Below are 23,578 nucleotides of genomic sequence, written 5' to 3'. Positions count from 1 at the left end.
GGTGTTTTGGGGGGATGGATGTGGCAGGGCGGGGTGGGGACAAGGAGATGTGGCACGTGGCGCTTCGGGGACCCTGGTGCCACGCGACGCCTGGTGCTGTACCAAGGAGGGGGGGCGAGGCCCTGCAAACCCCCACCCGTCACCCAACCCTGCACTTGGGGATCCCCAAAACCCACCCACCCACCATCCCCCCTCATCTAAACCCCCATCACAGTACAGGGCCAAGACCACCAACCCTCAACCCCCAGAGCATCCCTTCGATGGGCATCCCCCCACCCATGGACACCCCAAGAGCCACAAACACCCCAAAAAACACTGGCTTGATTTTTTTCTTTTAGCTCTTTCTTTCCGTCTTTTCCCTTCCTTTCCCTTGATCCCCTCACTCCTGGCCATCCCTCTCCCCTCTCTTCCCCCCTGGCACGCCTCCACCGCCGTTTCCACATTTGAAGGAGCCACGTTGGTTGGAAAAAGCAAAAGCTCCTGGACAATAATCCACAACCTACCGTGCAATTTGGGGAGGGTGTAATTACATGCCAAAAAAATCGACGTATTTACCAGGACCGGGAGCTCGGGAATGGAGGGGGGGAAGGAGCCTCGCATGGGCAATGTGGCACCCCGGGGGGGGGCACTCCCGTGTTTCAGGGGGGATTTTTAGGGAATGGGATGGGAAATGGGACTGGGAAGAAGGGAAAAGATGGGTTTAGCCTTTGCACTTGTGCTTGTGCCCCCCATGCTATGCTGAGGGTTTGTGGGATCATGGAATACTGGGAATACTGGGAGTACTGGGATCAGTCTGTTTGTCCCCCCTGTCACTGTGCTGAGGGCTTGCAGGCTCATGGAATACTGGGAATACTGGGAGCACTGGGAGAACTAGGCTCAGCCTTCACACCTACACTTGTCCCCCTCCACCAGTGTGCTGAGAGTTTGCAGCTTCATTGGATTACTGGGAATACTGGGAGCACTGGGAAAATGGAGCTTACTTAGCTTGTGTACCCCCTGTCACTAGGCTTGCAGGCTCATCAGGATACTGGGGATACTGGGAGTACTGGGAGCACTGGGCTCACTCTTGTTGTCCCTCCCATCACTATGCTTAGAGCTTGCAGGCTAATTGGAATACTGGGAATTCTGGGAGCACTGGGAGAGCTGGGTTCAGCCCTCACACCTCTGCTTGCCCTTCCACTACTGTACTGAGAGTTTGCAGGCTCAGCAGGATAATGGGAATACTGGGAGCACTGGGCTCACTCCGTTTGGTCCCCCATCAATATGCTGAGGATTTTTGCAGACTCAGCAGAATACTGGGAATTCTGGGAGCAGTGGGAGAGCTGAATTCTGCTCCTGCACCTCTGCTTGTTCCCCCCACTGCTGTGCTGATGGTTTGCAGGCTCAACGGGACACTGGGAATACTGGGAGCACTGGGCTCATTCCACTCATTCCCCCAACCTCTATGCCGAGGGCTTGCAGGCTCAGCAAAATACTGGGAGCACGGGGAACACTGGGAGAACTGGGAGCACTCTGTTTGTCCTCACTGCCACTCTGTGAGGGTTTGCAGGCACAGTGGATTACTGGGAATACTGGGAATACTTGGAATACCAGCAGCACTGGGCTCACTCTCCTTATCTCTGCTGCCACTATGCTGAGGGCTTGCAGGCTCAGTGGATTACTTGGAGCACCGGGAACACTGGGAATACTGGGAGTACTGGGGTTACTCCGCTTGTCTGACCTACCACTATGCCGAGGGCTTGCAGGCTCCGAGGATTACTGGGAGCACTGGGAGCACTGAGCTCATTGCAGAGCAAAACCACGTCGGAGCAGAAGCTCCCACTAAGACATTTCCTTATTTTTCTTCAGGAAAAACACAAGTCAAAACAATTTAACAATGAAATAACTGGGGGGGGGGGGGGGATGACACATCGCTCCCTCCTCGCGCCACCAACTTGTCCGGGGGACTTTTTATTTTCCCTGCAATGAAATTCAATAAAATGCAACAAAATCAAAGCCACCCGAGGAGGGGGGGTCACACGCATGCCCACGCACACGCGTGTCCATGGGGCCGGCAGCAGCTGGCCCCCGTTCCAGCCTTGTATCCATGAATCCGAGACACGTTGCAGGCAAAGCCTCCTCCAATCCTGCCTCGGCGACTCGAAAAGCCTGGCCAGGCTCCAGCCTGAAGATGTGTCTTTAATTTTTGCAGCATGACAGAAAAGAAAAGAATGTCATCGGAGGGTTTTTTATTTTTTTTAATAAATATATATGTATGGAGAGGGAGGGAAATAAAAAAGCAAGGGGGGGGGGGAAAGGACGGGATGATGCCACCTCATCAGCCCCGGGACGCCCGCCCCAGGAATGCAGGAGGACTTGGAGAAAGGGTTGGGGGTTGGGAAAAGGGAAGAATTCCCACTTTAAATAAATAAAAAAAAGTTAATAAAGAAGAAGAATATAAAAAAAAAAAAAGGCTGGAAAAGTCATTAGGATCCTCTGAAGCGGGATGGGAGATGCCAAGTACAGGCCTGGGCTCCCGTGGGATGCTGAGAGGGGTGGCACCCACCTGGGACCCTCCTGCTCTTAGGGGGTGTTTGGGGGGGGTTGGTGTCACATGCAGCCTCCCCTCAGTTTTGGGGGAATCCCAGAGCCTTTCCTGCACACCCCAGACTGGTTTTACTGGTGCAAACTGGGCATGTGGCTGGCGGTGTGGGAATGGAGGTGGGCACACCAAAAAAGATGGAGGTCACCCCAAAAAAGATGGAGGTCACCCCAAAAAATTGGGGGTCACCCTAAAAACTCACTGGTCATGCCAAAAGGTGGTGGATGCTCCAAAAATACAGCGGATGCTCCAAAAAGTTGGTGGACACCTCAAAAATCTGGTGGACACCTCAAAAATTTGGTGGGCACCCCAAAAATTTGCTGGATGCCCCTAAAATTTATGGGCCCCCAAAAAATCGGTGGATGCCCCAAAAACTGTCCGACCACCTCCAGGACGGGTTGCTCCCTGGGGGAGGTGGGAAGGGTGGAAGGGGGCAGCTCCCCCATCCCTTTTGGGTATGACCCACTGAAAAGCGGGGTGCAGGGGGGGTAGGGAGGGGAGGGCGCGGGGGTTTGTTTGCCGAGGAGCTGGAGCAGGCGCCGGCATCTGGAGCGAGTTAACTCCCCTCGACAGCCCAGACACATGGATCGGATTAATTCCCTTTTTTCTCCCCCCCCCCCGCCCCGCTTCCCTGTTCCCCGCTCCACAGCCCCGGGAGCCACTCCGACCCATATGTCTCCCCCATCCCGCCACTATCGCCCCCTTCTCACCCCCCAAAAGACGGGTCCCCCCACCTTGGTGGTGGTCGCAGTGAGGATGAGGATGGTGTCCTGCAAGGTGGTGACACGCAGGTGTTTGTCCCCGTGGAAGGGGGATTCCCCCCACTGATGTCTCCACAGTAGGACCCCCCCTCTCCCAAGGGTGTCCCCGGTATCCCCAAACCCGCCATGCCAGCACCAAGAACCCCTGGAGGGGATGTTCCCAGACGCCCCACCCTTCTCAGACCCGAAGCACCTCGACCCCCCACTTTTCCCCCGCTCCATGGGGACGTGGTGGGCGACTCGCTGCCTCGGTGTCCTCCCCCCGCCCGCGGCCGCAGCCCGGCACCGCCCCGGCTATTCCTGGTGGCCCGTCCGGCCCTCGGCGCCCTCAATTGTGGCGTCAGGGCAGAACCCCGTAATCACGGGCCGCGACTCCCCGGCTATTTCCAGGGAAAATTGCTAAATTGGCCTCCGGGATGCCAACGCCACGCCGCACCTCGGCGGGGGCACCAGCGGCCGGGGGGAGAGGGGGGGGGAAACATGATGGTCGTGTCCCCACCGGGATGGCACGGGGACCCCCGGGTTGAGGAGAGAACCTGATCCTGCTTGGCAGGTCCCTCTGCCTGGGATGGGTCCTGTAGGATTTGGGGGTTTGGGCGAGCCCCCTCCCAGGGCTGGGACCCTCCAGGGGGGCTCATTCTCTCCATCTGAACCCCCATATCCGGGGTTAGAACCCTTCAAGGGGGTCCTCTCCCCCATCTGAACCCCCACATTTCCCCCGTGTTCAGGTCTGGGTCTTTCCTGGGGGGTCATCTCCCCAGGTCTCCATCCCCCCATTCAGGGCTGGGACTCTCCTGGGGGGCTCATCCCCCTGCATCTGCACCCCCAAATTCCAGGCCTGGATCCATCCTGGGGAGGCTCATTCCCCCCATCTGTACCCCCAAATCCCCCCATATTCAGACCGTGGCAGGGGGAGTCATCCCTCACCCATCTGCACTCCCACATCCCACTTCTGGGGGCCTCATTCCCTCATCTTCACCCTCATCCCAAGACCTGAGTCCTGAGCAGGGCTGGGGATGGACAGGGGCTTTTTGGGTTTGGGGGATTTGGGGGGAGGGGGGATTCCCAGGCAGGGAGCAGCAGCCCAGCCCGGGCCTCCACAGTCTGGGCTCACAGAGCCAGGATGGAAACTCTGAGGGCCGAGCTCCATGCTGAACATTTTCCGTTCCCAGTTCGCTTCCCTGCTCCCTTTTTTTTTTTTCCTTTTTATTCCTTTTTTTTCTTTTTTTTTTTTCCCTTTTTCTTCAGTTTCATTGAAGAATTTGCTGCCCCCCCAAACCTCCCCAGGTCAGTTCAGGGATAGGGAGATGTGGACTGGAAGGGATGTGGGGGTACCCTGAGCACCCCACATTCACAAACACCCTCTAGGGAGGGGGTTGCTCATCCCTGAACCCCCAGGAAAAGCATCCCCAGGATCTGCTGGATTTATTTCTTGGGGCAGGGGGTGGGGTCAGGACTGGAGACAAGGAGGGGGATGGGGACAAGGGTGGGGATTGGGGTGGGACGGGACAGGGACTGGGACAAGGATGAGGATGGTATGGGGATAGGAATGGGGTTGGGGACGGGATGGGGATAGGTTGGGACTGGGAAGATGCCTGGGGATGGGAGAGGGACAGGAATGGGAACATGAGAGCTCCCGTGCTCCGGAGCCTGGCTGGGATCTCTCCTGGTGACCTCATCGGCCGTGGCTGGACCAGAGCCCGGGGCCTGGTGGGGACGGTGGCTCTGGTGCCACGTGGCCAGGGCGTGGGGCTGCCAGCACCAGCCTCGCACCCTCCAGCCCCCCCAGCTGCCAACCCCAAGGTGCAGGGGGTGTCCTGGGGGTGCCCTGGGGGTGCTGCACCCCAAAATGGGGGGGGGGTGTGAAAATGCCAAGAGCCCCCAGGTAGGGATGGGGGTGAAGGTTTGGTGGTTTTTGGGGGCCAGAGCTGTGGGCCCTGCCAGCAGGAAGGGTGGCAGGGTCCCAAAGGACACGCCTGGCACCAACCTGCTGTCACTGCTGGGCTCGGGGGTCTCATTTCCAGTGGGAAATCAGGCACTGATTGGGGCTGTTGGGTTGGGGTTGATGTTTGGGGTGGGTGGTTGGAGTATTTGAGTTGGTGGGCTGGTGGTTGAAGTTGTTGGGTGGGGTTCTCAGGGCCTTTGGGTATTTGGGTCGGTGGTTGGGGTTGGTGGGTCAGGTTGGGGTATTTGGATTGTTGGGGCTGTTTGTGTTGGGGGGGTCAGTTGGGTTGGAGTATTTGAGATTTTGGATTGGGGTATTTGGGTTGGTGGTTGGGGTTTTTGAGTTAGGAAACTCAGGTTGTTGGAGTTGTGGGGCTGGGACTGGGCTGGGCTGGGGTTGTTGGGTTGGAATTGGTGGTTGGGGTTCATGGGTTGGATTATTTGGGTTGTTGGGGTTGTCGGGCTGGGGTTGGGGTTGGTGAGGCTGTTTGAGTTGTTGGGTTGGGGTATTTGGGTTGGTGGTTGGGGTTTGTGAGTTGGGGTATTTGGGTGGGGTATTTGGGTTGACTTTGCTGGTTGGGTTGTTTGGAGCATGGTTGGATGGTCCAGCTCACTAGGAGTGATTTGCTATAGATTTGGGGGTCAGGGTCCTCCAGACCTACAGGTGGACAGTGGCAGGGGTGGGTGGCAGGAGAGACGGACGGACAGAGGCCAGGCAGTAAATGTCCCCAGAGAAGTGTGAGGACACCAGTGCTCTGAGGTCCCACAGTCCAGAAGGTCCCCCAGCCATGGGCACCCCTGCTCCAGGGAGGTGCTGGGGGTGCTGGGTCCTGGAAAAGGGGGTCTCCAGGGTGGAGGGGTCCCCAGGGGATTTCTGGGTGGTGGGGGCTCTGGAGCCCATAGGAAGAGCTGGGGCCTGGCAGGGGGAGCGGGACTGGTGCCCCCTGCCCAGCCCCCCTCGCCCAGCCCCCCCGGCTCTGCCACCCCTGATGAGGGGTCCCTCCAGCTGGAGCTCAGCCCAACAGCAGCCACGCTCCAGCCCAGCGTCAGCTCTTCCTCCTCCTCCTCCTCTCCGGCCCCACGTCAGCATCCTCCTCTCAGCCCTCCCTCCCCTCTCGCCCCAGTTCATCCCAGTTCCCTGCCAGAGGATGGGACCAGCACAGTTAAGGGGGGGAGGGGGTTAACCCTTCCCTCACGGCCTTCTTCTCCCCATGGGAGTGTCCCTCCCTTCCCTGCCGTGTCCCTCATCCCCACGGAGTCTCCCATCCTGACAGGGCTCCCCCATCGCCACCATTATTCCCCATCCCCACGGGGTCTCTATTCCTGATGGGATTCCCCCTATTCCTTCCATGTTTCATCCATCCCCACAGAGTCCCCATTCCTGACAGGATCCTCCCATCCTCACAACGTTCTCCCATCCCCAGGGTGTCCCCCTCCATTGCCACAGTGCCCCCAATCTCCACGGACTCCCCATTCCTGATGGGATTCCCCCCATCCCTCCTGTGTCCCCCTATCCCCTCGGCATCCCCACACCCATCCCCGCCACGTCCCTTTGGCAGCAGGATCCGGCCGTCGTGGAAATAGAGTGGGGGGGGGTGGTGTTGATGGAGGGGGGGTGATGGGCGTGGTCTGTCCGTGTGGGCGTGGCTTGTGTAGGAGGGGGCTGGGCTATCCACAAAAGGATTTCAAAGGGATGAAATTGGGGCAAAGCCAAAAAAACTTAAAACATTCCCCCCCCCCCCCAAAAAAAAACCCCACAACCCAACTCCACCCTCCGCCGGACTCGGCCCGTCGCTGTCTCTGCACACGTGTGCACCCACCTGGGAGGGGAAACTGAGGCACGGCGGGGCCACAGATCTGGCCTGCAGTGTCCCCATGTCACGGGCTGTGCCCAGCGCCGGGACGCCCCCTCGGTGCCCACACAGACCCCTAGGAAAGGCGGCAGTGGGCTGCAAGGGGGATTCCCCCACCCCAACCTCCCTGGATCCCCCAGCCCACCGCCCCACGAGCCCTAACGGGGAGCAGATGTGTCCCCACGTGGGGACAGGGACGGTGGATCGGCTCAGTGGCTGCGGTGCTCGGCACATTCCTCTGGCCCTGCCGGCCAGTCCCTCCTCCCTTGGCGGGACGGCTGCTGACGGCCCTCACCCCCTCCCTGCCCCCCCGACATTTGGGGCAGGCGCAGGCGATACCCTTGGCTCCCGTCCCACCGCTGACACGTCTCCGGCACAACCTCCACGTCGGCAGGCGAGGGGGGGCCCGAGGGCTGTGCCAGGAGCTGGGGGGGCTGGGGAGGGCCCCCCGCCTTGTGCCAGGCTGGTTCCCACCCTGCTCACCCCCTGGGGGAGGCTGCAGCACAGGGACCACCCACCTGGGCATCACTCCGAGGAGCTGGCAGGGTCTGCACAGGGCTGGGAGGTGCCACACTGTGCCACGCTGTGCCATGGGCAGGGCTGGGGACACTGTGCCATGGGAAGAGCTGGGACACGCCACAGTGTGCCACACTGTGCCACGCTGTGCCATGGGCAGGACTGGGAACACTTTACCATGGGCAGTACTGGGGACACTGTGCCATGGGAAGAGCTGGGATGTGCCACACTGTGCCAGGGGCAGGACTGGGGACACTATGTCATGGGAAGAGATGAGGACAGTGTCATGGCAAAGGCTGTGGTGTGCCACACTGTGCCATGCTGTGCCATGGGAAGATATGAGAATGCTGTGCCATGGGAAGGGACAGGGGCATGCCACACTGTGCCACGGGCAGTCCTTGGAGGCACACTATGGGCAATGCTGGAGCCATGGCAGGGGAAGGACTGGAGCTGTGCCAGGGGCACCATGGCAGGGCCACACCTCCCCGGCCATACCACGGGCAGACCCCACCCTGCTCCATGTGCCAGTGCCCATCCCCAGTGCCAGTACAGGCCGGTGCCGCAGGGCAGGACACGCTGGGGCGGCCGGGCCCGGCTCCACAGGTGCTACTGAGCCCCTCTATGTAGGTCAGGGTGAGATTAAGGTGAGTCCCCCACCCCTGCCTGCGGGCACAGCAGGCAGCCAGCATGTCCCACGGGCACTGGCAGGCCTGGACAGGTGAGGCCCCACCGTGGGGACACGCTGGGTGTCATCCCAGAGAGCTGTGTCACATCACTGACTCCTGTGGCACCCATGGGCTCATCCCAGTGGTGGGCAAGGGGGTCAATGCTGCTCCACAGCAGGGAAGGGTTTTGGGGGAATAAAAGGGGTTTGTGGTAAACCCAAGGGTGGTTTCTTGCTTTTAGGGGCTGTTGCTGCCATGCCTTGAAATGTCCCCTTGGTTAGGGCACAGCTGTCCCTATGCCAGCTGCCCCTCTGGTCTCCACTGTCTGTCCTTTATCCCATCCACCCTGTCATCCATCCCTCCCTTCATTCATCCATCCTGCTTTCCATACATACATTCATCCCTACATCTCTCCATCCCTCCCTCCACCCTTCAATCCATCCATGAATCCATCCATCCCACCATCCTTCCTGCCATTCATCCATCCTGCCATTCATCCATCCAGACATCCATCCATCCCTCCCTCCCACTATTACGCTCCTTTATTTATTTATTTATCCCTTCATTCCTCTGCTCCTCCATCCCTTCTCCATCCCTCCACACAAACTTGGGTGCAGCTCCTGCGTGTGCAACCCCAGCACGTGCAACCACTGCTCATGCACACGCATGACACAGGCACATGAATCAGCCCCAGCCGGACGCGTGTGCACCCACAGACAGACCCACATGGGCCTCCCCTCGCCATCCACCTCCATGGTGGCACCCGACCCCCATTCCCATTGCCAGTGGATGCTCTCCTGCCTTTGGGTGCTGGGTGGCCGTGCTGCCTGCGGTGTCCAGCTCCAGCCCTGGGCCGGGTGCCAAATTCCTCCGCCTCCGCAGGAAGCTGTCGACGCTGGCTCTGCAGCGGGGCCAGGCCTGGCCGGAGGGATGCCGGAGGGATGCCGGAGGGATGCCGGAGCGGGAGAGGGTTGGAGGAGAGAAAGCAGGTCAGCCCCTAGCCGCCAGCGTCACCCTGGCAGCGGCAGCGGCGGCGGCTCCTTCGAGGAAGCAGGGTGAGGATCCGGCCCCGTGACGTCCCTCCGGCGCTCACGGCCCGGGCCAATGCACTCAAGGAACCCACTGGGCCCCACACAGGGGGTAAGCCCTAAACGAGGATGTTTTTTCCCCCCGGGGGCTCCCACAGCCTGAGGATGAGGAGGGAGGTGACCCGTTGTGGGGCACAAGGGTGTGATGAAGGGGAGCAGAGGGTTCAGCTCAGGCAGCGCCTGCACTGTCTCCCTGTGGTGCTCCATCCCTGTGTGCTGCTCCCATCCCTGGGCATTGCTCCCATCCCCAGGTACCGCTCCCAACCCTAGGTACTCCTTCTACACCCCTGTTGTCCCCCCAGTCCCAGGTGATGCCCCTGGGTACCACTCCATCTCCAGGTGATGTGCCCACCCTGAGCCCTGCTCCCATTCTGAGTGCTGCTCCCAGCCCTGACCAATGCTCCCATCCCCACACTGTCCCCTCCACCCCCGGGTCATGTCCCCACTCCAGGTGCTGTCCCCATCCTCGAGTAGCTCCATCTCCAGGCGATGTGCTCACCCCAATCCATTGCTCCCTTTCTGGGCACTGCTCCCATCCTCATGCCAATCCCATCCCCTCATACTGCTCCCATCCCTGGACAGCACTCCCTCCCTGTGTCAGAATCCCGCTCCCATCCCCTCCTCCATAATCCCCTTCCCCCCACCTCATTCCCCTCCCCGCGGTGGGAACCCGGGGGTCCCTGCCCTTCTCCCGTGCTCCCTCCCCTCCTCCCTGCCGCCGCTTAAACACAAACACAGCTCAGTGGAAAATGTGACCGGCCGAGGAGCTGCCGATAACTGGGGCCGGGATGGGGCCAACTGGAACAGCACGGGCTTGGCTGCAGCTCCAGCTCAGCCCGGGGCAGCCGAGGGGGGGGGGCGGGGGACCCTGTGGGGGGACAGCTCGGGACTCCCTCCCGCCTCATTCCCTCCCGCCTCCAGCATCCATCCGACACTGCTCCGGCACCCAGCGCTGGCTGCGGCCCCGCGGGAGGGACACATGGGAAGATCGGGACCTGTCCTTGTCCCAGCTCTGCCCTGCGGGGGGGTGGAGATCCCGGGATGATGGTACATGAGCAGGATGGAAGTGCCTGGGGATGGTGCCGGATGGAGAGGATGGAGATGCCCAGGGATGGTGGCACTTGGGCAGCACAGAGATGCCCAGGGACAGTGGTGTATGGACAGGACAGAGAAGCCCATGGATGGTGCTGGATGGGGAGGATGGAGATGCCCAGGGATGGTGGTACATGGGCAGGATGGGCATTCCTGGGATGGTACTGGAGGGAGAGGATGAAGATGCCCAGGGACAGTGCTGAATGGAAGGATGGAGTTGTTCAGGGTCAGTGGCACATGGGCAGCATGGAGATGCCAAGGGACGATGACACACAGGCAGGATGGTGGTGCCCTGGGATGGTGCTGGATGGGGAGGTTGGTGACGCCTGGGGATGGTGACAGATGGGTACAAATTAGATGTCCAGGATCGGTGGCTCATGGACAGCACAGAGATGCCCTGGGACAATACTGGATGGAGAGAGGATGGAGATTCCCAGGAATGGTGCTGGATGGGGGGATGGAGATGCCTGGCATGGTGGCACAGAGGCAGGATAGAGATACCCAGTGATGGTGGCATGTGGGCAGGATGGAGATGTCCAGGGGTGGTGCTGGACAGGGAGGACAGAGATGCCCAGGGCCGGTGCCAGATGGGGAAGACGCAGGTGCCCAGGGCTGGTGCCAGGAGGGCACCGGGAGGTGCAGCCCCGTCCCCACAGCCGGAGGTGTGTGGGCCGGGAGCAGCCGCGGCCGAGGAGCCCGTTTGTTTCTCATTAGTGGCTCTTGGCAGGAGCTGTGGAAAAAATAGCTTCAAACAGGGAGCTGGAAGGGAAAAGGCTGGGCCGAGGGAGTGGAGAGGGGCCGTAGTGGGGAAGGGGGGCACGGGGCCAGGCGGGGGCGGGGAGGGGGTCCAAGGGACGGTGGCCTGGACGGGGTGGGGGGATAGGGACAGGGGGGCACGAGATGTTCCCTCTGCGGTGTCACGGCGGCCAAGGGAGAGGCAGCTGGGTCCGTTCGGGGACCTCGGTCATGCGTGTGACTGTGCTCACTTGTGCACACTCGTACGCGTTTGTCCATGTTTGTTACAGGCTTGCACACACATGTGTGCACAGGGCAGTGAGCATAGCGCATGTGTGCACCCTCGATGACCTGAGCAGTCCCGAGGAGGGTACAGGGACACACGGGTGGGCACATCCATCCGCATGGGGCATCTCGGCCCCCCGTCCTCCCAGAGAAACTGAGGCACGTCGAGAATGCCCCGGGGCCCCGTCTCTGCCCCACCATGGGGCTCCCGCTACCGCCGCAGTTGGTTCTCACGTTTTTTGGGGGGGCCTGTCACAGCCCCTTACGCAACCGCATGTCTGCGAGCGCCGCCAAGGCAGCCCAAAGCGAGCAGGGGGAGCGCGGGGGGGGCCCGGGGTCCTCCCTGCCTCCTGCCACGACAAGAGTTTGGAAGCGACGGGGGCGTGATCCACCCTGGCGTGGTTGTGCCAGGGTGGCACCGGTGCCAGGCTGTCCCATGTGTCCCCTCCCGTGACACCACTCTGGCCTGGGAAACGGGCAGCGGGCGAGACAGGGTCACTTGGGGACACGGCTGGGGATGGCGCTTGTCCCTGCGCCAGAGCTGGTGGCACCGTGGCAGCCCTGGCAGCAGGCACAGGGTTGGCACCGCGGTGCCCTGCAGGCACAGGGAGACTTCCACGGGGCTCTGTGTGCCAAGGGATGCATGTGTGTGTGTGTGCGTATGTGTACATGTGTGCACATGTGTGTACATGTGTGTGCACCCCCTGTGCTGGTGCCCGCGTGTCCGCCCGGTTTGGCCGCCGGCACCCACCTGGTAACACGGATGTTTCTGCCTCCAGCCGGGATTTAATTCCACCCTTTCTGCGGCTGGTGTGTAATTAGGAGCCCAAAAGAAGACCCGGGCACCATTCCCCTCATGCCCTGGGGGGGCACCCACCCAGTACCCCGGGCTGGGCTCAGGGGACAACACCCGGCCCCGAGGGGGTGAAGGAGCCCTGTGTCCAGCAGCAGAGACTGACAAACTCAGTGTAGTCAGGATGAGGTGTCTCGCCTGGCTGGGGGGCTCTGCCTGAGTAAGAGGCTGATTTTGGGGGGTCCCCACCAGGGCATGGGAAGACACGTGGTGGCAAATCCTTCGTTAAACCCTTGAGCTAATTATGGGGCTGGAGCTGCCTGTGACCCCTGTGGTAAAGCCCTCGTGCCTCAGGCAGCCCTAAACTCCTTAGGGGGATGATCCTGCTTAGGGCACCCCACGGCTCGTTCCCCCCCCCGACCCTCCGTTTCTCTAACCCTCCCTTCCAAACTGTCCCCTTGTCCCCCCACTCACATTCCCTCTTCCACCACCTCCCCATCTGACCTTGGGCCACTTACCTGCTCACCGATGTCACCACGGTGCCGGGGGCAGAGTGTGGGGCACCCCCTGTGTCACCCGGCTCAGCCCAGCATGGGGTTCAGGGAGCTGATTGGATTTGGGAGCTTATGGTGCTGAGCTGGCAGCTCGACGGCTCTTCACACTTGCAGGGGGATCTTGTGCCTTCAGCCTTGTTGCCTCCTCCTCATGCTCACCTTGGCCTTGGCAGTAGGGCACAACCCCAGGATGTGCAGGGCCCCCCTGTGCCAACCCGGGGATCCCCTCTATCACCTCAAGCACTCCTTTTGTCACCCTGAGCATCCTCTGTGTCACCCTGGGAAACCTCTTTGTCACCTTGAGCACCTGTTGTGCCATCACCCTGAGCACCATTCTGGGCATTCACTGTCACCCTGGCACCCCATCTACCACCCTGAGCACCGTTCTGGGCATCCACTGTCACCCTGGCACCCCATCTACCACCCTGAGTACCCCCTGTGTCACCCCAGCCACCTTACCCTGGCACCCCACCTGTCACCCCGGGCACCCCATCTGCCACCCCAAGAACACCCTGTCACCCTGAGCAGTCTCTGTCACCCTGGGCACCCCCTCATGCCCTCCCCAGTTTGGAGGCTCCTCTCCTCAGCAGGGTGCTAGCACCCCTTGGCATGGTCCCACCCCTAAAAAAGCCCAGCTTACCCCAAACTGCCCCACCATGGGGGTGCCCCCTGAGCCCCCACCCAGGACAAGGTCCACAGTGGGGCAGGGAGGGTGCAAAGGGCACCGGGTGTGGGGTGCTGGGCACAGGGAGTAGGGTGTGCCCGGGTCCAGAGGGCGGCTCTGGCACGGAAGTGACATGGATGGGCCGGGGGACACCTGGTTCGTTGGCAGGGGGCCGGGGGACACCTGGTTCGTTGGCAGGGGGTCAGGGGGCACGGAAGTCACGGGTATGCCTGGAAGGAGCCTGTGGGGATGGGGGCTGTGGGATGAGGAGATGGAGAGACCCCCTGAGCCCCGTGGGTGTGGGGACAGGGCTGGGGTGGGCAGACACACCTGAGTGCCAAGGAGGGGGTATGTGCCAGCCCCCAGCACACACCTCCTGGTGTCCCCAGGACGATATTCTTCATCATCGCCATCACCATCGTAGCCATCGCCTTCCTCATCCTCACCTTCCGCCTCTGCTACAAGTTCTGCCAAGACCCTGTGCCCCCCCCAGCCTACAGGATGCCTCAGGGCCCCATGTCCCTCCCATCTGATGGAGACTCCCGTGGCCCTGTGCCCCCCCCGCTGGCACCGATGCCTACGCTCCCCAGTCTGCCCAGTGGGGCCATCCCAGTGGGGCTGGAGCCCCCACCCTACAGCGAGGTGGGTTAGGGTGCTGGGCTGAGCCTGGAGGGGGGGTCAGGGTGGGCTATAGGGTGGTGGGTGCTGGGATATGGGGTGGTGGGTGCTGGGATATGGGGTGGTGGCTGTTGAGGTTATGGGGAGGTGGGTGTTGGGATATGGGGTGATGGGTCTGGCATATGGGGTGGTGGCTGTTGAGGTTATGGGGTGGTGGGTGCTGGGGATATGGGGTGGTGGGCGATTGGACATTGGGGTGATGGATGGTGGATATGAGGTGGGGGTGGTGGGATATGGGGTGGTGGGTGGCCTATGGGACTCAGCAGGGCATGGGTGAGACCCCCAACCCCTTCCCCATACCACGGCTCCCCCCTTACTCCCACACACCCTGCCTTGCCCCTCAAGGAGGACACCCTTCTTCTCTTGGGGCCCCCAGGAGCCATGGGGGTGCCACATGTTCCCCCCCGCACTGACCCCTCTCACCCTTAGGTGACAGCGAAGCCCTTCCTGTACCCGCTGCCACTGGGGCCGTGCCCCGAATGTGGCCACGACCCCAGACCTCAGCCCCCCTTCACCACCCAGACCCAGGGGTGAACCCCCCTCAAGGACAACCTGGTGACAACGCTCCCCTTCACTGGGGGGGGGACATGGACCCTTTGAGGCATCCGGATGCCTGGGTCCATGGGCCCCCCCATGTCTATGTCCTCCCCCATCCCAAACCATCTCATTGGGTTCCTCTATTTATTATATTTAAAATGTAAAAGGATTCCCGGTTGTGCTGGGCTGGGGGGCTGGGGAGGCTCACGAGGTACAGGGAGACAAGGGGGGAAGTATAAGGGGGATTCTGCACCCTGTATTCACTCCCAGCTGTGGGGGCACCCTGTCCCCATCCCTGTGTCCCTCCCCATCCTGCCCCCATTCCTGTCTCCATCCTAATCCCATTCCCCTCTCCATCCCCATCCCATTCCCATTCCCATCTCTATCCCCATCCCCATTCCCCTCCCATTCCCATCCCTATTCCAGTCCCCATCCCTTTCCCATTCCCAACTCCATCCTACCCCCCTTCCTGTCCCCATCCCTATCTCTATCCCATCCCACTCCTGTTCTCATCCCATCTCCATCTCCATCCTACTTGTTCCCATCCCCACTCCTGTCTCCATCCCATTCCCATTCCATCCCTATCTCTACCCCCATCTGCACCTACATCCCATCCCATCCCATCCCATCCCATCCCATCCCATCCCATCCCATCCCATCCCATCCCTATTCCAGTCCCCATCCCATCCTCATCTCCACTCCATCCCACCCCATTTCTGTCCCCACCCTGACTCCATCCCCATCTCCATCCTTTTCCATCCCCATCCCTATTCTATCCTCATTCCCAGAGACAGGCAGAGGCCAGTGGGACATCAGGGTTTACTGAGCAGGGAGCAAACTCCCAGCCCAAAGCCATTCCCTAGGACAGGTGTCCCCACACCCGGTGTCCCCATGGCCGGTGTCCCCCTCACGCCGTGTGCCGGCCCTGGCGCCGCTTGATCTTCCTCTTGAGGAGCAGCAGGTCCAGGTAGAGCAGGCGGCCCAGGACAGCCGAGGCGCAGAGTAGCCCCCCGTGCACGGCCCCTGCCAGCCCGCAGGAGAACACGTCCTGCCCTGGAGACAGGCCACCGTGGGACATGGCCACCCCAGGGGGGGACATGGCCACCACCAGGGAGGACATGGACCCCCCCAAGGAGAAGACAGCCACCCCTTGGGGGCAGGGTCACCACCCTGGGGGACATGGACACCCCCAGGGGAACACAGCCACCTCCATGGGTGGCACAGCCACCCCTTGGGGACCCAGTCACCACCCTGGGGGACATGGACACCCCCAGGGAGGACCTGGCCACCATCATGGGGGGGAGCATCTGGTCATCCTTGTGGAGGACACAGCCACACCCAGGGGGCACATGGTCACCCCCGCGGGGGACCCAGCTACCACTCTTGGGGACATGGCCACCACAATGCAGACCCAGCCAACCCTGTGGGGAACCCAGTCACCATCATGGAGGACATGGCCACTCTCAGGGGGAACAGAGTCACACCTTGGGGACTTGGTCACCACCATGGTGCATCCAGACACCCCTCACTGCAGGGAGCCCCTGGGGACATCATCCACAGCCTGGAGCTGGTCATGGGGACAGCAAGACAGGGGGACGTGGGGACACTCCTTCCTCACCTGTCAGGTAGAGGTTCCTCACGGGGGTGTCGGCTCTCAGGGTGGCCATCACGGTGGGGCAGAAGCGGCCCAGGTCGTGCTCGGCACCATACATTGCCCCGTGCGGTGCCGCCAGGTAGTGCTGGTTGGTGAGCGGTGATGCCGCCTCCACGAACTCCACCTGCCCGGGCACAGGGTGCTCGGGGCATGCCGGGGGACACCAGGCATAGGGGGCATGGATAGGCCCATCCCACCCCACAGCAGGTCCCACCACAACAGGTCCGAGCCCATCCCACGCGGAGGTGCTGGGGCTGCGGAGCCGCATCACAGGGCACCCTGTCCTCGCTGGGCACCCCAAACCCACGGGCACCCCTTCCTGTTGGGCACATTCCCTTTGGGTATCCCAGCTCCAAAGGGTGCCCTGTCATCACCAAGCACATCTCTGCAGGGCATGCTGCTCCCACAGGGCACTCCATCCTGCCTGGGCATCCATCCTATAGGGCACTCATCCCACAAGGCATCTCATCCCACCTGAGCACCCAATCTTCACTCTGCACCCATACCCAGGGGGCACCCCACCCCTGTGGGACACCTCAACCCGCCCCACAGACCACCCCATTTCTATGGGGCGTCCCACTCACACAGAACACCCTATTCCCCACTGAGCATGCCATTTCCACTGTGCATCTATCCCTGCAAGGCACCCAAACCCCATGAGGTGTCCCATCCACACAGGGCACCTTATTCCGCACTGGGCACCCCAACCCTGCAGGACACCCAGTCCCCACTGTGCACCCCATTTCCACTGTGTTTGCCCATCCCTGTGGGACACCCCAAATCTGAAGGGACACCCCAAATCCCAAGGGGCACCCCAACCCCACGGGGCACCCCAAACTCCACAGTACACCAGGATGCTGCATCCCTACACTCCCTCCCCTCCCTGGAAATCACTCTGTGCCCATCATGCCCCCTCCCCTCTGGGCACCCCGAGGCATGGCAGGGCTCCCCGTGGGGTCACCTTGTCCCTCAGGTGTGGAAAGCGGAGCAGGGCCCTCTCCAGCAGCCGCTGGGCGATGGACATCTTGTACTGCTGGTAGTCGGGGCTGCGGTGCCTGGGGAGGCTCCCGGCCCACTCCTCAAACCACTCATACCGTGCCATGGTCAGGATGGTCATGCACGACCGACCTGGGAGGGGGACACAGCTGGTGACACCCCCTGTGCCACCACAGGACCACAGTGGGGGTGCCAGCCAGGGACACGGCGACAGTGGTGGTGCCCACCTCGGGCTGGTGGCATTGAGGAGCCTCTGACCCCTCGAAGCTGAGCAGATCAGGGGTGCAGAGCTGGGAGTGGCCTGAGGGGTCTCCAGTGCTGTTACCTGGGTGCCGCTGCTCGTAGGTGGGGTCCTTGGCAGCGGGGAAGGTGATGAACATCATGGCCAGGTTTTCAGGGACGTCGTCACGGCTCAGGGCAGCGTAGCGGGTCATCCTGCGGGCAGAGAGGGTTGTGATGTACCCACTGTGCACCCACCCACCCACCATGTACCCACTGTGCACCCACTGTACACCCACCCACCGTGTGCACACCATGCTCTCCCTGTGCACCCACCCACAGTGCAGGCCCCACACATCCCCCACGCACCCACCCCACTCACCACGCACAACCCTGCACCCACCCCACCTGCTGTGCTCCCCCAGGCACCCCTCATGCACCCACCCTGCGTGTGCCCGCCCACCTGCCGTGCCCCCCCCGCCCCCATGCCCACCCCAGGGTGCCAGGACCCCTCACATAGTGTCCAGGTCGTTGTGGGGGTAGATCCAGAAGTTGGTGGGGGGCAGGCCCAGCTCGGCCGCGCTGCCCCGCAGCCCCACGAACACCAGGAAGGAGCCCATGCTCGGCCGCACCATGGCCAGGCGGGACTGGACACCTGCGGGGACACGGGGGTGACACCCCGACCCTGCCTGCACGAGGGACATGAGACTGCTGGGAACATGAAGGTTCTGGGGATGCCAGGGACACTGAGGGTGTATGGACACAGGGATGCTGAGGACAACAGGGGTGCTAGGGACTCTGAGGACACTAGAGGCATGGAGATGCTGGGAATGTGGGCATGCTGGGGACACTAGGGATACTAGGAACACCAGGGATGCTGGGGACACTGAGAACACTAGGAACATGGGGATGCAAGGATGCTGAGGACATCAGGGGTGCTAAGGATCCTGGAGATGCTGAGGACACTGGTGATGCCAGGGACACCAAGGATACCAGGGATGTTGAGCAACCCTGGTGATACCGGTAATGCTGGGGACACTGGTGATGCTGGGGACACTGGGGACATCAGGGACATGGAGATGCTGAGGACACCAGGCATATTGTGAACACATGGATACTGAGGACACTATGGGCACCAGGGACATGGAGATGCTGGAGACATGGGAACACAGGGATGCTGGGGACACTGGTGATGCTGGGGACACAGGGATGCTGCAGACACAGGGATCCTGGGAACACTGAGGACACCAGGGACATGGGGACACAGGGTTATGTTACCGGGGTGGCTGCGGATCTGGGGGGGCAGCAGTTTGCCGAAGGTGTTGAAGATTCCAGCATCGGAGATGACAAGGGGCACATGGATCTCCAGCTCCTCCTCACTGGACCCCACCTGCACTGCCACCCCTGGGGGCCAGGGTGGGAGGTCAGGGGGCACTGGGCACTGCCACCCCGTCCCCATCACACACATGTGACCCCCGGGGCAGGGCTGGGGGTCGGGCGCTCACCCAGGGCGGTGCCGGCGGGGCTGACGAGGACGCGCGTGACGGGGGCGCGCACCAGCACGGCCCCCCCCGCGCGCTCGATGACGGGCACGGCGTGGAAGGCGATCTCGCTGGCCCCCCCCCCGCGGGTACCAGGCCCCCCGCTGGTAGTGGTGAACCATCAGCACGTTTGCCAGGAAGCTGGAGTCCCGTGGGGCTGTTCCTTTGGAGGGGGCAAAGGGGAGGTGGGCACGACTGGACCCTGCCCATCATGATGCAGCCCTTCTCTATCATGACAAGACCCTCCTCACCACAATATATCCATCCCTCCCCTATCACAACACAGCCCTCCCCTAGCAAAACGTGGCCCTCCCATATCACGACAGAGCATGCCCCTATCACGATAGTGCCCTCCCCTATCACGACACAGCCCTCCCCTATATGACATTACTGTCGTTCTCCATGATGGTGCTCTCCCTATCACGACAGACCCCTCTCTATCGCGACAGCTCCTGACCATAGAAGAGGTAGCCGAGCAGGGCGCGCAGGTCGGGGTCAGAGGTGAGCTGGGCCACAGCCTGGCTGTGGCTGGTGGCGGCCAGGCGGAACACGGGGGACAGGAGGGACAGGAGGCCAGAGCGGAGCAGGAGGGTGGCCACCCAGCGCGGGACCAGCTTCAGCACGGCCAGCAGTGCCACGTGCCGCGAGGCCACCTGGGGGACATCGTGCCATGTCACTGTCACCACTGCCACCACCCCACCCTGCCACCACCACCAGCGTGGGGCCAGCTTCAGCACAGCCAGCAGTGCCTCGTGCCACGAGGCCACCTGTGGGACATCAACCCGTGTCACCACTGCCAGTGCGGGGTCAGCTTTGGCATGGCCAGCAGTGCCACATGCCACCGGGGGGACTTTCTGCCACTTCACTGTCACCACTGACACCAACCACCCTGCTACCACCACAAGCATAGGATCAGCTTCAGCGCGGCCAGCAGTGCCACGTGCTGCCAGATCACCTGTGTGACACTGACCTGTGTCACCACTGACATCATCCCAAATCACCACTGCCACTGCAAGACCAGATTTGGCACCATCAGCAGTGCCACATGCCCAAGGCCACGTGTGGGACACCAAGCTAGGCCACTGTCACCACCAACGCCTCCTTGCCTGGCCACCGTGTCATCAGGACTGTCACTGTCATGACCCCATGAGCACCACCTGTGGCTCAGCACCCATACCCACCATGCCTAACGCCCATGTTCTCACTATGCCCAGGACTTCCCTCCACCATGCCCAGCACCTGTGTCCCCAGCATGCCCACTACTTGTGTCCCCTCCACACCCATCACTTGTGTCCCCTCTGCACCCACCACCCATGTCCCCACCATGCCCATCACCTGTGTCCCCTCCATGCCCACCACTCTTGTACCCATCATTCCCATCACTTCTGTCCCCTCCACACCCATTACCAGTGTCCCCACCATTCCCATTGCCCCTTCCCCACCATCACCCATGTCCCCACAGAACCCACCAGTGCCACCACCACACCCACCCCCCTATTCCAGGTTGATCATTCCCAGCCAGAGAGACCCCACCACCCCTCCCTGACACTGTGGTCACCTCCCCATGGGGGTGGTGTGTCCCCACCTTGGAGATCTTCATGAACTCCCTGATGGCCGCCTTCTCCGCGGGGAACTGCTCCTCCAGCGCGGTGACAAAGGCCACCTTGCCGGCACGCAGTTGGTAGCGCCGGGGTCCCAGGGTCACCTCATCATAGGGGTCGGGCAGGCGCTGCCAGCAGAGCTGCCCATCCGTCAGCTGGTCCAGTGCCACACGCAGGAGGCTGCCCTCGTGCAGCTGCCCCACGTAGTGGATGCCTGCGGGATAGAGACAGGGGACATGGCGGGGGGACACCGGGGGGGTCACATGGACATGTGGTCAGAGCACCCAGGGGGCAACGGGGGAGAGAAGGGCTTGGCTTTCGCCTGTTGTGGGTCACATTGAGGGTGGGGGGTGGGATGGGCTGCTGGCACGGACACAGCATGGACAAGGCATGTGCATGGCACAGGCACAGAAAGCACGTGGCATGTACACAGAGCACACATGACATGCCCATGGCACACACAGACTGCACACAGCCCTGCACACAGCCCTGCACACTCAAGCACACACACAGGCACTGTGGGGGCAGCAGCAGTGCCAGGGGATGCTGGGGGCCTGGGGAGCGTCGGGGGGTCTTGGAGGTCCTTACCAACGTCAAACTCGATGCCGTGCTGCTGGAAGGTGTGGCAGCACCCGCCGGCCTTGTCATGCTGCTCCAGCACCAGCACCCGCCGGCCCGCCTTGGCCAGGGTGGCGGCCACTGCCAGCCCCCCCACGCCACTGCCGATGACCACGGCATCCAGCTGCTCCGGCACCCGCTGGGGGCTGAACCCTGGGCACAGGTGTGGGATTAACCACTGCCCATGGCAACCACTGGGCACCGAACCCTGCACACATGTGTGGGATTAACCACTGTCCATGGCCATCACAGGGCACTGAACCCTGCACACATGTGTGTGATTAACCACTGCCCATGGTCACCATGTCCAGCTGCTCCGGCACTCGCTGGGCACTGAACCCCGCATACATGTGTGGGATTAACCACTGCCCATGGCCACCACTGGGCACTGAACCGGGGCACACACGTGTGGGATTAATGACTGCCCATGGCCACTATGTTCAGCCGCTCTGGCACCTGCTGGGTGCTGAACCCTGGGCACACACGTGTGATCAGCCCCTGCCCGTGATCACCACCAGACACCCTGAACCCTGTGCAGGCACAGTGCACCTGACGGTGTGCTCAGACCCCACAGTGACCCTGCAGTGCCCATGTCCAGCCACTCTGGCACCCACAGGACACCAAGCCCTGCACACGTGATCAACCATTGCCCACGGGAACCACATCCAGCCTCTTTGGCACCTGTCGGGTGCTGAACCCTGGGCACAAGCCCCTGCCTGTGGCCACCACTGGGCACTGAACCCTGTGCACACACACCTGCTCAGCCTCTGCCCACGATCCCCACTGGGCACTGAGCCCTGTGCACATGATCAGCCCCTGCCAGTGGCCGTCCCTGGGCACCCTGTGCACACGCGTGTGCTCGGCCACGCTGTCACATGCAAGAGGCAACACGAGGGCACACAATGGGCAGCACACCCAGCATTCCACGGGACAGATGGACACACGGACAGACGGATACCCGACGGACACTCAGCACTCACCCCGCTTCAGCACCCTGTCCCGGGCGCGTTGGTCCGTCACCAGCGGCCGGGGGGGCTCCAGGGGTGGCCCGGCAAAGGGGTTGCCGGACGGGGTCAGCAGCTTGTGGGCCACCCGCCCCAGGGCCAGCACACCCAGGGCCACCAGCAGCAGCAGCGTGGGCCACATGGCTGTCACCACAGGTGAGATGGACAGGTACCGACACGGTAAGGACACACTACAGCCCTGTACGTTCGGCCCCGACACTTATAGACACAGCAGCTTATGGACAAAGGGGATTATGGACAGGCTTACAGACACCCCTGCTTAAAGACACCGGAGCTCATGGACACACCCCCTATGGAAATGGCATCTTATAGCCATGGCAACCTATGGCACCCTATGGCCACAGCTCCCTGTGGGACCCTCAGGTACCCTATGGTCACAGCTCCCTTGGCCATGGCATCCTATGGCTCCCTATGGCTCCCTATGGAACACAATGGCACCCTCGGACGCCCCATGGCACCCCGTGGCACTCTGTGGCACCCCATGATGCCCTGCGGGTCCTTATGTGACCCCGTGGTCATGGCACTCCACGTCAGTCTGTGGCACCCTATGGCTCCTTATGTCACCCCATGGCACCTTATGGCTCCTTATGGCACCCAGTGGCTCCCCGTGGGAGGTGCACACACGTGTGCATGGAGCACAGGTGCGTGGGACACTGGTGTGTTGGGCACTGCACACACACACACGTGTGTGTGCACAGGCAGCTGTGCACATGTGTGCACACCCGCACTTGTGCAAGGGAACACACACCCCCACACCTGTGAGAGCAACGGGTACACACACATGGGCTGGCACACACACACACATCTGTGCAAACACACACACACATGTGCACCTATGCACACACTGACCTTGCGCAAACACACATGTGCACACACACACATACAGTCACCCTGCGCACACACACGCAGGCTGACATGTATGTGCACACACGAGCTGATATGTGCACACACATGACTATCCAAACACACATGTGCACACACACATGTATGTGCACACACATGTACACCCATGCATACACTCACTCCTGTGCAAACACACACGTGCACACACACACATCTATGCAAACACACACACTTGCACAGCCACACACAATCCCCCACACTCCCCTTTCCCCTGCCCCTGTGCCTGCAGCTCTGCTGACCTCTCCCGGCAGCACCAAGGAAGGGCCCGTGTGTGC

At 61.8% G+C, this 23,578-nt stretch overlaps 2 protein-coding genes and 1 long non-coding RNA gene across 4 annotated transcripts; 1 reads left to right on the top strand and 2 right to left on the bottom strand.

Moving 5' to 3' along the window:
* Positions 1–10,080: 10,080 nt before the first annotated feature.
* Positions 10,081–13,506, bottom strand: LOC127478231 (uncharacterized). The gene is made up of 3 exons (XR_007907145.1): positions 13,145–13,506; positions 12,832–13,102; positions 10,081–11,230 (listed from the first exon to the last, which is right to left on the bottom strand). It is a non-coding gene; the product is annotated as an uncharacterized LOC127478231 (long non-coding RNA).
* A 91-nt stretch (positions 13,507–13,597) lies between these two features.
* LOC127478229 (uncharacterized) lies at positions 13,598–14,875 on the top strand. Of its 2 annotated transcripts, none has more exons than XM_051803548.1 (3): positions 13,598–13,687; positions 13,921–14,173; positions 14,639–14,875. In XM_051803548.1, the coding sequence occupies exons 1-3, from the start codon at positions 13,665–13,667 to the stop codon at positions 14,741–14,743; spliced, it is 381 nt and encodes a 126-aa protein (XP_051659508.1). In that variant the 5' UTR covers positions 13,598–13,664; the 3' UTR covers positions 14,744–14,875. The 2 variants fall into 2 exon arrangements, with proteins under 2 accessions (XP_051659508.1, XP_051659506.1); XM_051803546.1 differs by having other exon boundaries at positions 13,616–13,717.
* Positions 14,876–15,042: 167 nt separating this feature from the next.
* LOC127478230 (all-trans-retinol 13,14-reductase-like) lies at positions 15,043–23,507 on the bottom strand. The gene is given in 12 exon segments (XM_051803549.1): positions 15,043–15,799; positions 16,365–16,524; positions 17,362–17,528; positions 17,722–17,831; positions 18,132–18,270; positions 18,894–19,019; positions 19,121–19,238; positions 19,240–19,319; positions 19,614–19,809; positions 20,742–20,971; positions 21,346–21,528; positions 22,356–23,507. Coding segments are annotated over 12 exon segments (1,821 nt in total). The 5' UTR covers positions 22,522–23,507; the 3' UTR covers positions 15,043–15,653.
* Positions 23,508–23,578: the final 71 nt, after the last annotated feature.

Source organism: Manacus candei, unplaced genomic scaffold, assembly GCF_025592945.1.
Source record: "Manacus candei isolate 608988 ecotype Guabito, Panama unplaced genomic scaffold, ASM2559294v1 h1tg000058l, whole genome shotgun sequence".
NCBI lineage: Eukaryota > Metazoa > Chordata > Aves > Passeriformes > Pipridae > Manacus > Manacus candei.
This window is presented reverse-complemented; position numbering and strand designations above follow the sequence as displayed.